The sequence below is a fragment of the Tauraco erythrolophus genome, chromosome 14 (genome assembly GCF_009769465.1).
Source record: "Tauraco erythrolophus isolate bTauEry1 chromosome 14, bTauEry1.pri, whole genome shotgun sequence".
Classification (NCBI taxonomy): Eukaryota; Metazoa; Chordata; class Aves; order Musophagiformes; family Musophagidae; genus Tauraco; species Tauraco erythrolophus.
Window position 1 is genome coordinate 4285061 of NC_141478.1, and position 14528 is coordinate 4299588.

The 14528-nt window shown below is 48.7% G+C and overlaps 2 protein-coding genes across 5 annotated transcripts in view; one reads left to right on the plus strand and one right to left on the minus strand.

The window, feature by feature from the left end:
* The first annotated feature begins 432 nt into the window (after positions 1–432).
* Positions 433–6968, plus strand: LYSMD4 (LysM domain containing 4). Its single transcript, XM_086620343.1, has 3 exons — positions 433–460; positions 2055–2342; positions 6394–6968. The coding sequence occupies exons 2-3, from the start codon at positions 2070–2072 to the stop codon at positions 6943–6945; spliced, it is 825 nt and encodes a 274-aa protein (XP_086476469.1). The 5' UTR covers positions 433–460; positions 2055–2069; the 3' UTR covers positions 6946–6968.
* Positions 6969–9512: 2544 nt separating this feature from the next.
* Positions 9513–14528, minus strand: part of MEF2A (myocyte enhancer factor 2A) — a 95209-nt gene continuing 90193 nt past the window's right edge. For all 4 annotated transcript variants that reach the window (XM_086620414.1, XM_086620417.1, XM_086620415.1 and 1 more), the window contains 2 exons: positions 14040–14166; positions 9513–13561 (listed from right to left, as the gene is read on the minus strand). In XM_086620414.1, coding sequence (XP_086476540.1) covers positions 13201–13561; positions 14040–14166 — 488 coding nt within the window. In that variant the 3' untranslated portion in view covers positions 9513–13200. The remainder of the gene's footprint in view (positions 13562–14039; positions 14167–14528) is intronic.

A 14528-nucleotide genomic window follows, 5' to 3' on the forward strand; every position in this document is an offset into this window, starting at 1 on the left:
CTGACCACTCCACCGTAACAGTGCCATGACGTTCCCAAAATTATTCCAAGTTTACTCTAGATGGGACACGTGTGTGTGCGTGTGATCGATAGACTGACAGTGCAATAACTGAAATCTTGTTATAACGGTATGTATAGTCAGTATAATGTATATTATTACAGCGATACCGTACGGGGGCTGCTCAGATGTACACTGTACCCTCGCGCTAGCGAGTGCTTCGGGCGCAGGTCCCCTCGGGGCTGGGACGAGGGGGCGCGGGCCCTTTAAGTGGCGCCCGCCCTCTCGCCAGCAACGCCACCGCTGACCGCTCAACCAACCTCGCTGCACGGCTCTTCTCCGCCGTCCATTGGCCAGATGGCCGTAACGGTCCCGCCTTCCGGCGCTACTAGCCAATGGGAGGAGAGCTGGGCGGGAGCCGTGGCGAGGTTGGTGCGTGTGGCCGATGGCCGGCGAGCGGCGGGTTAGTGCGGGGGGCGCGGGACGGGGCCCGGGCGCCTCTCGGGGCGCGAGGGCTGAGGGGAGCGGGGCGGGGCCCTCTGAGGCGATCGGAGACCCCTGAGGCGCTGAGGGGAGCGGGGCGGGGGGATCGGGGCCCCCTGAGAGGATCGGGGCCCCCTGAGAGGGTCGGGGCCTCCTGAGGGGATCGGGGCGCCCTGAGGGGATCGGGACCCTCTGAGGGGATCGGGGCCCCTGAGGCGCTGAGGGGAGCGGCGCGGGGCCCTCCTGCGGGGCTGGGGAGAGCGATGCGCCGACTCCCGACCCTCGTCCGGGGTCGAGGGAGGTTCCGGGCGGACCATCGCCTCACTGTGCCCTGTGGAGGCACCGCCGGCGGCCCCGGGGAGCGGTGCCGGGAGTGGAGCGCCGGTTCCGGGCGGGGGACGCACCGCCGCTCTGCCGAAGAAGGGAGGGGGTGGCGGGGAGACGGGCTGCTGCCGGCCGTGAGTGCCGGCACCAGGCTCGCCGCACGCGTCGGTGCGGGGTGGGGGCCGGGCCGTCCCCTGCCTGCCCGGCCCGGGGCTGCGGGGCTTGGAGAAGCGTTCTGGCCCTCCCTGGGGAGAAACGCTGTGAAGTGGGTCAGGACTGCACCCTCTGAAGAGGGCGCTTCGCTTCCCGCTCATCAAAAGGTACAGGTGTCCCACTGGGGCGTCCAGGGACACCGTGGTCTGGGATCTTGAGCTCCTCTAGCACAGCTCCGACCCTGCCCGCAGCCTGTGGGTGCCATGCTCGCCACTCAGGAAACGCCATCAGATGGTAGCGGTTTCGCCATAAGAATCCTTTGTGGGTAGATTGAGACTGTTACAGTCAGTGGGGGCCTGTGAGAATGTGGGGTTTTCTGACCTGTACCTGACCCTGACAACAAATTGTGGAGCTGAGGATTGAAGGAAAAGAAAAAAAAAAAAGAAAGCAGCTTCCTAATAACTTGCAGCTGTGAGCCTAGCAGTAATTAAAACAAAGTGCTCAGGCAGGTTCGTGTCGTTATAGGTCAGACCGGCCTTGTCATTCAGGTCGAAGTTATGTGTAGCTTGAGCTGCCCTTACTTTAAAAAAGGAAATTTTTTATGAAATTAAAATGAGGATTCTTGAAGTGTAGAGAACCAAGGGCTTCTGGAAAGCTGACATAAAGGATTGCTTTGGTCAGTTTTGAATGTGCATTGGTAGGAGATCTGATGTGGTGTTTCCAGTCTAGTAGTTCCATGGTATTATTTTTTTTTACCAAAGTTAAAAACTTGCATGAAATGACTGCTGCTTTTTTTATGAAAATATAGAAAGTAGTATTTAAGATGCATACCATAGTAGTGGTTTGTCCACAGGTAAACAAAAAAAAAAAAGTTTGAAAATAATCTACCCATTCTTGTGTACATAACCTTTCAAATATTTCTGTCATTGCTGTTAGAATGGCATCAAAAGATCTGCCCCTGAGAAGGTCTATGTAGAAGAAAAGCTCCGTGTGTATGTGTGCAACTACTGTGCTTTTTGTCCATTCTCCCAAATCTTGCATGCTAAGACATAAGCACTGATATTAAGGAAATTCAGAACATGTGGGTTTTGTTCCAGGTGCTGGAATAAAAGATGAGGCTGAATGAGAGCGGAACAAGATCCTTCCAGGCTCCTGTCACCGTCCATAATTACCCAGGCAGGCAGGTGTACGTGTTTCCGAATGGCCGGTCTGAATCAGAAGAGTCAGAGGAGGAGGAACTCAATGTCATGGAATTGCGACCGAGGGGCAAGGAGCAGCAGCACCACAGCACTTCTCGGGACAGAGTTGGAGACGTGGTACTTCTGGAACGGGAGATTACAGAGGATGATAATCTTAACAAGCTGGCCCTGCAGTATGGTTGTAAAGTAAGAGCTGTCTCTGTGTGTTTGGGTTTATATTACTGAAGAGGTGTTTCATGTGTAGCTTAGTTTCCAGAATTGCAGGAAGGTGTGCTGTTGTCTAATAGTTTTGACACTGAAAAGTGTTTGCCTTGTGTGTTTCATGAATGGTCAATATTTGGGTGAAAATGAGCTGGACAAAGGCAAGAAAACCCCAAACAGACAAAAAAAAGTTCTTCAGATGACAGTCTAGGAAGATGTTGTCACCCCCACGCTCTGCATGACCTGTTTTCCTGTTTAATTTGGGTGACTAAGTGCAGTGTGGCAGTCGTGGTTCGTACTTAGTTATTTAAGTGAGGGCAGAAGGGAGGAAGCTGAGTGCAGAAACGGGGGTGAGAGCCCTGCTCTCGGGGAGCGTACAGTTTGTGAAGCAAACTGAACAGCATGAAGAAATGCCACTCTGATGGGGCCTGGTTTGGGTGTATTTTCTGTTTATTTTTTGAAAAGCGTGAGCTTACGTATTGCAAGGAAGGTCTAAGTCCAACAGGGGTGGGCTTGGAGAAGGAGAGATGCCGAAGTCCAGGTCCCAGAGTCCAGGTGCTGTCTGTCCGTGTGGGTGTTGATTGTTTGCTGTCATAGCCAGAAGTGAGTGTGGTTCAGCCTGTGCACGGTAAATTTTTCTCTGGAGTTGGAACATACTACAGAATACATTTCCTTTGTTCCAAAGCAGAGAGCTTTATGGAAAAACTGTTGAAAAGTTGAATTACCTGAGCTGGACATTAGAAATACCCTGTTGTTTGGCAGTTAAAGCTGTATTTTTAGAGCCTCCTTTATCTTCAAGCTAGACTATGATTAAAAAGTTCCATGATGCAAACAATTGGACAGTGACCTGGATGGGGATAATGATACAGTTCTGGCTCAACTGCTGCAATACTGGTGCAGTCTGTCTTGCTTAACACCACAGCTGTGTGGTGCAGCTGAAGCAAGAGGGCTTAGAAGGGATTGTGACAATTCCTCCCCTCCCATTCCCTTAGAAACAAAACCAAAACAAAAAAGAAACTCATCCAGGTTCTGCTGACAAGCCTGATGGGCGTGAAGAAGCGAGTCTGGTAGGACTTGATCAGCACCGGTAGAGCTGAGAACTCAGAGCCACAGCAGGTGACTTTGTCGCCATGGCTCTGTGCTCATCTCCGACCAGCAGCAGTTGCGTCGTTACTGCCGCTTATGCCGGTCACAGCAGTTCAGTGAGCTCAAAGGAGGAAGACTCTGGACAACTCGTCTGATTTATGGCATGGAAAAGCCTGCTGTGCCCCTGGGATGTAACTCGGGAGGGCTCAGTCCTGTCCCTTCTGTGACTGTTCGTCCGCCTCCTCTGCCACCCGCTCCCAAAGCCTTCCAGCCCCGGCCCGTGCAGGGAGACCTGCTCTGCCTGTCCTGCTGGGCTTGTCCGGTGGGGAAAGCAAGCTGATGGGGAGGGACCAGGTAGTCAGTGTTTTCCTCCCACAGGAAAAAAACTGTCCTACTGCCTCCCTCCCTTCCAGAAAGGGTACTTCTGACTTGTCCCAGTTAAATTGAAGGGGTGCAGAAATCCTTATTATTGGAGGTTTGTGTATTTGTGTGTTTACAGACTGGCTCTGATCAATTTTCATGTGTTTTGTTTTACTTGCACAGTTAAGCAGCTTCTGAAAGGCTACGAGGACATCAGTGAGGAAGATTTGTAGCCACAAATATAGGTGACTGTGTTTAAAAAATCCAGAATGAGCTTCTCCTTGAAATCAGTGGGAACTTGTCATTGATTTCAGAATCATCAGGGCTTCCTTGGGGTGGGAGTATTAAGACAGTGCAACAATTAGCTTTGTGTGCGCTACAGATAACTTGGCAGGGGTGCAAAGCACTTGAAAATTCTCATTTTTACTCTTGACCATTTATAGTCCTGGCCTGCTTTTGGCATTGTTCTTAGCTGGGACAAGAGGAGCTCACTGCAGCCAAAAAACGAGTACAGAAAATAAGCCTAAATGGGTTGTAGAGCTGAGAGCTTTTGCATTCTTCCCATCAGCTTTGTTTGTTGTTTCTGTGTGAGTGCTGCTCCGCTTTCTGTTTCCAGAGTCTTAGCACAACATTGCAGTGTTTGATTGCAGACACTGCAGGGGGTATTGACTGTCCCAATAATTTGTTTTCATTGGAACAAAACCAAAAATTGAAGCACCACCTCAGTTAGGAGGCTTTGGGTGAGATTGTTATTTCATAACTAAATGATTTTGCAGGGTTTAAGTGCTGATGCTACGCTGGGGCAAGCTTGGAGAGGTCTGAACCAGCAACTGCAGATTCTTTTTGCCTCAGGGGCACCAGATTAGGATCTAGATTAAATGTCCCTTTTTCAGATTTCTCAAGTTTTGCAGAGTAAACGTGAGATTCAGGCCTTCATCTCATCTCTGCCCTGCAGCAGAGTCTTGCTTTCTGGCCGTGACGTAGCAGACTGGCCACCCTTCAGGGCTTGCAGGGTGGATGAGAGCTCGATATGTGGTTCCCAGACAGCCTGCACAGGCTGGCGGGGAGATCCGCGGCCAGAGGCAGCCCCTCTCTCCCGCGGGAGCTCCCTGCAGCCGGGCAGGGAGCAGGGAGGTCGGCCTCCTTGGCACTTCCGGGGCTGCTGGGGTGGTACCCCCCTGCCCCGGGCAGCAGCACCACCTGCAAGCAGCCCTGAGCATTTGTTGTGATGGCAAAGGAGATGTTCAGGCTCCCTCCCAGTGCATTGGTGTTCCATCTTTTGAAAAGATCTTTGCCCTGAACCGTCAGTGACCTCGGTGCCGATGGCACTTGCACGTGTGCTTGGGCAGTAAAGGACTTGCTTGGTTTTAGTTCCCGGGTTTCACTGGCAGCCTTGGGTTTGTGAGCGTGCAGTGAATGCACTTCAGACAGTGATTTGGAAGATTTCAAGAACAAATCAAACTTTCTCTGGAGGTGCAGTCTTCGTACTGTGTCTCTGCTGTGTGACATGCCGGAGGTGGTTAACCTGTTCCGTGTTGCTTTTCTCTTTGGTTTGGAGTCTTGCTGTTTTCTTTGTTCTACATCCTCCAGCCGTTCCATTGGGATTCTTTCATGTCTCCTTGGCTGCTCTGGAGAGCTCTTTGCACACGTTGACAGTGCTGTTTGTTTCCTTTGACAGAGGATTTAGGGCAACTGAGAAGTTCATGTACTTGCTTATGAGATGGTTGTCAATGCTCGCTGTATTAAGCTGTCTTCTCTTTATTTGACGTTAAACAAAGAAACGCTGCCTTTTTGTCTTGTCTTTGGTACCAGCTCTCCTTGTGACGTCCGCTGTACGTTTGGTCTGTGCTTTCTTGCTCTTCTCACTGCTGTCTGAATCAGTGAGCTGGGTAGGAGCACTGGTCACAGATGGAGGCCCTGCACACCCACAGCCAGAGGTGATCGCAGACGCACGGCGGATATCGCCGTAAGCGGGCCTTCCGCAGGGGGGTCAGCGATGAGCCGTGTGGAGCTGCCGTGGTGCTTGGGAACGTGAGCAAAGGGTGCTCGTGCCTGTGTGGCAGAGACTCGCCTGCTCTCTGCCAGGCTGTGATCTTGCTTTCAGAACTGCAGCATGCTCCAAAGATGGAGCTCTGGTCACTCTGAACTCACTTTCCAAGCAGAGGGAGGGTTTTCCCTGCTCATATTGACCTTGTCCTCTCACCTCAAACACTCAGGCATTGTTTAAGGCATGGAAACTATTCTTGAAAGGATCTGTTACAAAGGCTCTTCGGGCTTAAACTTGGATTAGAAAGTAAGTGAGGGAAGGGTAAAAAAAGGGAAAGGCAGGAAAAACAGTATTAAACAAAATACAGCCTATGAGAGACACAAGAGCAGTAGAGATTATAGACTGGTTTAATAGGGGACTGTTCGTGCAGGACCTGGAGCATCCCTGGAACAGCTGGGAAATCTCTGCAGGACACTGAGCCACTTGCAGCCAGGGCTCACTGTTGTTTCCTGGCTGCTGTTTTCACACTGGTTGTGTAGCTGCTTCCTGCTTCAGCACTGGGTTGTCCCACACTGATATTTGTGTCCTCTTTGGATTCTGCAGGTTGCAGAGATCAAACGCGTCAACAACTTCATCCGGGAGCAGGACTTGTACGCGCTGAAGTCCATCAAGATCCCCGTGAAGACCCACGGGCTGCTCACGGAGAGCGGCGGCGAACTGAGGCCGCTCCCAGCTGCGCCCTCCCGGAGCAGCCTGGCACGCGTGGACTCGCTGGAGCCCGACACCGGCGCGAGCGGCTCTGCTGAGGGCAGACACCTGAGCGAGTACTTCAAGGGGATCGACAAGGACATTCAGGATGCTGTGCAGGCAGAGGGCCAGCTGAACATGGAGTGTTGCGTGGAAGCACCGGAGAGGCTGCTGCCTGAGTTGGGGAAGCGGAAGCCCAGTAATGGTGCGGACTGTGGAATCCAGTGGTGGAATGCAGTTTTTATCATGCTGCTGATAGGAATTGTCCTGCCAGTATTTTATATCATCTATTTCAAAACACAAGGCCTGGTGGCCCATACCTCTAACACAACACTAACCTCTAATGCTTCAACAGCTGGATTGGAAGGGACATTGCCACAAAGCTCAGCTGCAGGAACAAAATCCTAAGGGAGATGGGCAGCCAAATCCAGCCTCTCGGCACTGCAGCCTGTGCACCAGCGGCTCTGACTCGAGTGCGTTCAGGGGGATAACACTACAGGTCATTTTTATTTTTTTAAGTAGCTGATGTTGTAATCCTGAACTTGACTGAAAGTGAGGTGATGTGATTTTTATGGAAAAATAAGGATGCTTTGTTGCGTGTAAAGACCATCAGGCAGCTGGCTTAACTCTTGTGAACTCGGTTGAGGGAAAGTATTTTGCAGCAGTTCACACATCTTGGTTGCTTTAGGTATTTCCCAATGCCTTGTTTGAGAAGTGAATCCGTTGCTGCTGAGCTGAAGCGTGCAGTATTAATGGGATGGGGAAGTTGGGGGGTGGCATTTTCAGAAAGCACTTTTTGCATAGAGTAGAAGCGGGGACTCCTCCTTTTCTCTGCACTGTCATTTTTGTCTCTTGCAGACCGTGGCAGTTTTGGCACACTTAACCCTAAAAGGATGACTTCTAGTGTTAAGGAAGGTGTGCAACACAGGAGGATGCAGGCAGCACCTCACCTGTTCATCCTTTTGAGCGAATGTTTAAGCTTGTTTATTAGGATGCTGCAAGCCTGCCCTGGGAGGAGTGAGCCCAGACCTCTTCTCGACTGAAGCCTTCAGAGACTTCGTTTGAAATCCAAGGTCTCTGCAGGCAGAGCTCACGGCAGAAGCCAGGCTTTCGCCAGGGTTCTGCTCATCCAGAGCCAGTACGTCAGCATCCACACGGATGGCCAAGGAGTATCGGAGAGGAGGTGAGAGTAGCGTTAGGCCTGTGATAGGTAGTGTGTGCTCCTCAGAGGCTTGTTTGTCAGGGGGGAGGGCTGGCCAGTATTACTTTTTTTTAAAATAACAATAATCCGTAATGGTGCATCTCAAACACCCAATTTCAGCCATGGATGCGGGGTCCGTTTCAGGGCGAGGCGGTGACCACCACGAGCCAGAGGGGAGCAGCAAGTGAGGCTTTGGGGAGCTTTGCTGTGGAGAATTTCCCAGAAAACTGTAACCCAGTGCAGGCAGGGGCTGTGGGCAGAGGCGAACGCTCTCCCGAGACCAAACGCTGCATAAAACGCGGCCAGGGATGTGGTAACGTGCGATGCCAGCAGCAGCCGGCTGGCAGCAGCGTGCTGTGGCTCAGGGAGGGTCCCAGCCCTGGCCGGAGGTGCTTGTGCAGGGGGCTTGGCGCGTGTCCTGCTGCTGCGCTGGCAGCTGCCACCTTTCCCGAGGGTGAGGGCAGCGCTGGTGGGTGAAGCTGTTGTTTGTGCTGCCCTCCTTGCCCTGCGCTGGCCCCCCCACATTTGCCGGCGTTCCAGCCGCCTGCAGACAGCGGAGCAGGATCCTTCCCCCTGCACAGGCAGCGGCAGCATAGGAGGTCAGCCTTTCCCGAGTGGGTACTGCTGTCGCCAGCTGGTGGGCTGGAAGCTGAGCAAAGGCAGTGGCATCTTTGGCACGGCCGGAGCAGCACTGCCATGGAATGTGCCAGGGGCTGGTGTGGTTTTGGGGGGTTTTGGTGCTTGCTGCTCTGTGAGCAAGGGTGAGGCTGGGGGAGGGCTGCGGTACCAGCCCGTGGTGCACAGGTGGGCTCATCCTGGCCTGAGGAAGTGCAGGCTGAAGGTGTCTGCACAGGGAGGGGGGTGGGCCTTGGGAGTGAGGCTTCCCAGCAACAAGGAACACTCCGCCACGTGAGCAGAACTGTGTGACGTTACCACCAGAACCTGTGTTTCCTGTAACTGTCGGAAAAAGTGCTCAGGAAAGCCTGAGGTGACCTAAAGGACTCTAAAGTATCTTAAAAAAACACGAACAAAAACCCCTTTTGTATTTTTCTTCTGTGAAGGAAATATTGCTCTTTGCTCTGGAGGGAATTATGACATTTTTAAATAAAGCAAAATAATGAAATAAAAGCACAAGGGGCACCACCCCCCCGACAGCTTGTGCTTAATTTTTTTGTCACCACAGCTGGACAATGCCACTGCACAGCTGGGCACTTCCCTTTGTCAGGTGTGTCCAGCCGCCTGGCCACCTCACACTGGAAGAGTCAGAATTCGGGACATCTTTCCCTGCCAGGGCCTTTCTCCCACCAGAACCGCTGGTTTCAGGGAAGCAGCGAGCACGGGAGTGCTGCGGGTTTCACGGGGCAGAACTGCAGCCCCAGAGGCGTGATGGGAACAGCGCAGTGCTGCATGGTGCCACTGCCCACTGCAGCTTCCCAGCCGCCTGCCCAGCTCACAGCAGCCCTGGCAGCAAGAAACGGAGCAACAGCAGCAAAAGGAAATGGGAGCATGCGGAGAAGGGCAGGCGGGAAGGGTCTGCCTTCGGGTCACCTGTCCGAGCTACCCTGTGTTCTTTGTGCCAGTCTCTGCAAAGTGTTTGGCAGTCAGGTTCTCACAGAGCATCAGTTCCTGATGTGAACATCACCACAAGTACACGTCTCCCAGAAATCCACGCCCATTACAAGGATCCCTGCTGCGGAATATCTCGGGAACCTGGAGAGGGGGCGAAACGCGCCAGGCAGGAGCACGTGCTCTGCAAACACGAGAGAGGCTGGAGTACACAGTAAAAGCCAGTATCTTTACTTTAGTGAATGCAGGATACAAATATTTTACAACAACCTCTAGCATTTTCTTAACCATTTGATAAAAAGTTCACTAGAATATTTATTGTATATTGAAGAAAAAACAACACATTCAGGGAAAAAATTGAGATTAACTTATTTTTTTTTCTTAAAAGATTCGTCTCAAGGATGGCAACAAAGTCCAGCTTGTGCCGCCAAACGGCTTATCATCATTAAACCGTGAACAGCTTCTTTGTGAACTGTTGACTACAAACATTTACCAAATACATAAATCTCTTTTAAAAAAGCCATTTTAAATATAGCAAAGCAGTGTTCTCTTGCACAGCAAAGTGAGGAAAGTTTCTACTAAGATTTAAACGTTTACATTTAAGTCTTTCTTTCACATTCTAATTTAACGTCTTCCCACGATCAATTGTTAGGAGTTATTTTGTTCCTTATTTACTATGTATTTCTTGTGCGCACAGTAATCCGCAAGTTTCTGATGCGTTAGTGTCCTTCGAGTGAAAGGCAAGGCTAAAGCGTTTTTCTCTGACGAATCCCTGACAACGTGTATTTTTAAACACTGTAGTGAGAGCTCGAAGATGGAGAGGTGATTTGTCACAACAGCAGATAAAAACCTTAAATCATTCGGACTTGAATGGGTTCAGACCAGGATTGGATCCGCTTGCAACTTCATTCAGTAGAGTTAATTAAAAAAAGTATTTTTTTTTACCTGTTGAAACATCTGTGCTATGTCATCTTTTTTTTTTTTTATAAAACATTTTTACAATTCCTAAAAAAGTATGTTCCAAAGTTAGTTACTCGTTAGTAAAAATCAGGATTCCCATTTACTCAACGGCATGAGATTCTCCCCCCTGACACGGAGGGCCCTGTGGAAAGACTTGTTCTGCTGAGTCTGGTGGAGGGGTTGGGGCAGCGTGTGACCAGTCCCCTCAGCAGTGCTTCAGAACCGATTACTTGTGGTTTTAAATTCATCGGTGCGGTTTCCGTACACACTCTAACCCTTACGGAGCTTTTTTCGTTAGGAAAACAGTAGCAGTACTGTTTAAAACCTGCATAGAAATAAAGACTATTGAGAGACAGTCAGCAAAGCCATCTTGTAAGGCACACAAGAAAATAGACAGTAAATGCGAATGCAGAACTCCCACTCGATGTACAGCAAAGTTCATGCGTGTGCATAAATCGTGACAAAATCACAACTTCCCGAGCAGCAAAAGGTTCTCTGAAGTGGTAAGTGAGTTCAGTCACGTCAGAAATAAGAGTTGCCATTAGAAAGTCTCGTTTTCCTCCGCGCGTCTGCCAGCCGATCAGCTAACCCCAACAAACAGGGAGCAATTTCCCAAGGTGTTTTACCAGTTCCCATGACAACAAGAGACGGGGTCTAGAAGCTGCAGGTGCCGACTTTGTTCTTCAGTCACACAGTGAAGCCAGCAGCTGGGGAGATGCTGCCGCCCCCTTGGGTCTCAATGTCTCACACTTCCCAGTTACAGTATCATTTTTGTAAATTTTAGAAAAAAAATTAAAGCCCAAGCGAAAATGTAACAAATACCAGGGATAACTTTAAAGGAGCTTGGATATCAAAAGGGTACTCTAGTTTCTTCGCCAGCAGCACCAGCAGTATGATTCATTTCTATCTACTTAACTGGGTTCCCAGTACAACCAGACCCCCGTGCGTGCAGGGTGATGGGGTGCACAGCAAAGCCCTGACAGAGCCTGACCTCAACAGGGCAAGGCCGCTCCCTGATCCCAACCAGCCTGGTACAGGCAGGTATTCCCAGTTTTTGGCTCCTGAGGCTTTTTGCTGCTCAAACCCAGTTTTCAGCTGGAGAGGCTGCAGCCCTGCTGCCCTCGCCGCCCCTGGCACCACCCAGCCAGGCTCTGCCAGCACAGTCGCACCACCACATCACGCAGAAACCAAAACTTCTCCTGGCCAGGTCCTACGGCACAGCAGGCGCCTGGATTGCCTGCCCTTGTTTCATGGAAGCGGCACGTTTATTTCTGAGGCTGAGGCTTTATCCCGAACCACTTACCAACTCAGAAAACCTTTTGTGCTCATCCGATATGTGTTATTTCCCTAGCACGAGAAATTAGGTCAAGTTTTCCACTATTGGTTTTTTTAACTCCTCAGAAGAGGCAGCTTTAAAATGATGCCTTAAAATGTGTTGTAACAGATTTTTTGTATTTATGCAGGATGAACTTAACACCGGATTTTTTTTTTTTTGCCACTTTGCTATTTATATACATATATATATAAAATGTATAATGAAGCTTAACCATACAGCACAGAGATTACAATTTAACGGCACACATTCACCACCAGTGAGGGGGACAACCCCTTTATACACCCTCTGAAAAATCTGGATAATAATATTAATAATAATTAAAATCCAAAGAAAGTACAGTATATTTAACAAAATAGTAAATATTAAACAGTGAATACTCTACTTAATAAGGACCTCGCCTTTTTTCAAGTCGGCGTCAATCCACAAAAATATACTTTTTAATCTGGTGAACGTACAATACGTAGGTACTTACACCAAAGGTGATAATATATTTAGGATGCTATATACACAAAGAGTTTGGCTCAAATTTAAATTTACATATAAGTGTTCATGGCTTATTTTTCCCCCAAGGTTCCGCCTGCAAGTTTTTCCTTTTCATCTTTGAAAGCAAAAACTAGAAAGTCAAAATAAGATAAAACTATACTCTACAAAAAAGCTACAACATACAGCTTTGGCTTATATAAATAATTCATAGCAGAATGTGTTCAAAAGTACTGTATATAACTTTATATATAGTCTTCAATTCATTAGGGTATTGTTTTCTTTAATATAAAATATACATGAGCTAAAATCCGTTTCTATATTTTTCAAAGGTATGAACGTAAAAACAAATTTGTCCAACATATTCCAATTATAACTTAATATATTAATTTTATTTTGTTAATGTTCTATTTTCTAGGCTAATATTTTCTGAATATTTCATGCGAGTTCTCTATGTCTCTCTTTCACTCATTAAAAAAATCACTTCTTTGACCCAATACACTATTTTTAAATTTTTTTTTTGCACGTGCAAAACAGGGTTTTTGTTTTTTTTTTATTTCTTATAGCATCAGCCCTTCTCCATGCACCCTCTGCAATAGAGACCCATGCCAGGTTGGGTAATATAAAGGTCATTTTATGTACAGTATTGCTTTCTTCTTCCTGCTTTTCTACCGCTCTGCTGCTACAAAGCATTATTTCTTAACTACGAGTAACCATACAGCTTGAGTAAAACACACGGGGACATTACTACAGGCGAGCCCTCTCGGTTTCTGCAATCTAGTGTGTAGGATTACAACGCGGGTACAACGGTTCTCTGCAAAACAGGTTATATTCCTAAAACAACAAGTCCAGGGAAGTGCCAGACTGGATCGATACCTACAGGATTGTTCTGTTACGTTTTGCCATGGGACATCTGCAGCTATACAAGAAGTTTGTCCTAAGTGCCTGATGATTCTGTGTATGCTACACACACTAGCACATATATATGCGCGTGAAGATATATATATGCACGTATGTATATACATATAAATATGCTTATTTCACGTCCTTATTTATAAACTTAGATATGTCAGGACAGTTCGTTTCGAGAACGCAAAACTGAGGAGGCAACACCGCACGCTTATGTCACCCATGTGTCCATCCTCATTCGTTTTACCGACGGACTCTCTCTATCTTCAGAATTCGGTGGCCTTCCCAGCACGACGGGTGAATGGAAATCACTCCTCGGGTCTTCCCGGTCGCTGCCGTCGTAGGAGCTGCTGGAGCTGCTGAGACTGTCGACAGGAGAGCGACCCATTTCCTGCCGCGACTGCTGCTGCTGCTGCTGCTGCTGCTGTGGCTGTGGCTGCTGCGGCTGCTGTTGCGGGAACCCAGAGGGAGTTACACGGTCTCGGGGAGGTGAAATCGGTTCAGATTTTATGTTGATGTTTTGGTTGGTATTAATGGATAAATTTGAACCCTGAGATAGCTGGCTGCCAGTACTGGGAAAAAGAAGACCAAAAGGAGAAATAAGACAACACAAAAAAGGAAAAGAAACTGACAATTCATGTGCCTGTGTCACCGTGTGGTCTTGTGGTTCAACATCCTCAGAATGGGTATGTAAATAAATGCAACTTACTGAAGCGAAGAAACAAGCCTGAGAAAAGCATTAATTAAAGGTCTGCATGCATTTCCAGAAGTTAAAACCAACAGAAGTATTTCCAAACATGGAAGTTCATCGTGCAGGGGACTCCTCTGTAAGAGACCGGGCCTGCAGGGACGCAGCTTGTCAGAGCAAGCACTGAACCAACTGCAAAGGGACAAACAACACGAAACACGGATGCTTTTCCAGCCAAGGAGCAAACCTGGAAGGCAACGCACCGCCACCAGCAGACGAGAAATTAAACTGGTCTGTGCTAAATGCTCCCCAGTGCGGATTATCCAGCCCGAAGCGGCTGTACCATTACCGGATGTACTTACACGAGGGAGCTGAGGGCTGCTGGACCCAGATGGTGCTGCTGCCAGGCAGACACCTGCCCTAAGGACAGCATTCCTGGGGAGTTAAATCCCTGCAAGGCAGACAGGTCTGCACTAGTCAAGGAGTAATCTAAGAGGGAAAAACACATAAGAAAGTAGTTTACAGATTTATTTTTTCATATATACACACACATGTAAAAATACACAAGAATGTATGCGACACATGCACAAATAAAAAGACTCTCTGCCCAAAACACGTAAAGGCAAGTGACTCAAAGGAGTCCAGACGTGAACACTCTGAACTCTGGGAGCAGTACTCCTGACTTCACAAGGAGCTTAACAGGACACAGGCCTCCAAATGACAATCTTTTTTGCATTTTCAATTCCTACATGTTGCTGTCTGATACAGCTTCTTCTAAACCCACAGGTACAACATATTTATGCATATTTTCTTTTACATAAATGTGCATCTTACAGCAAGACAAGTATTTT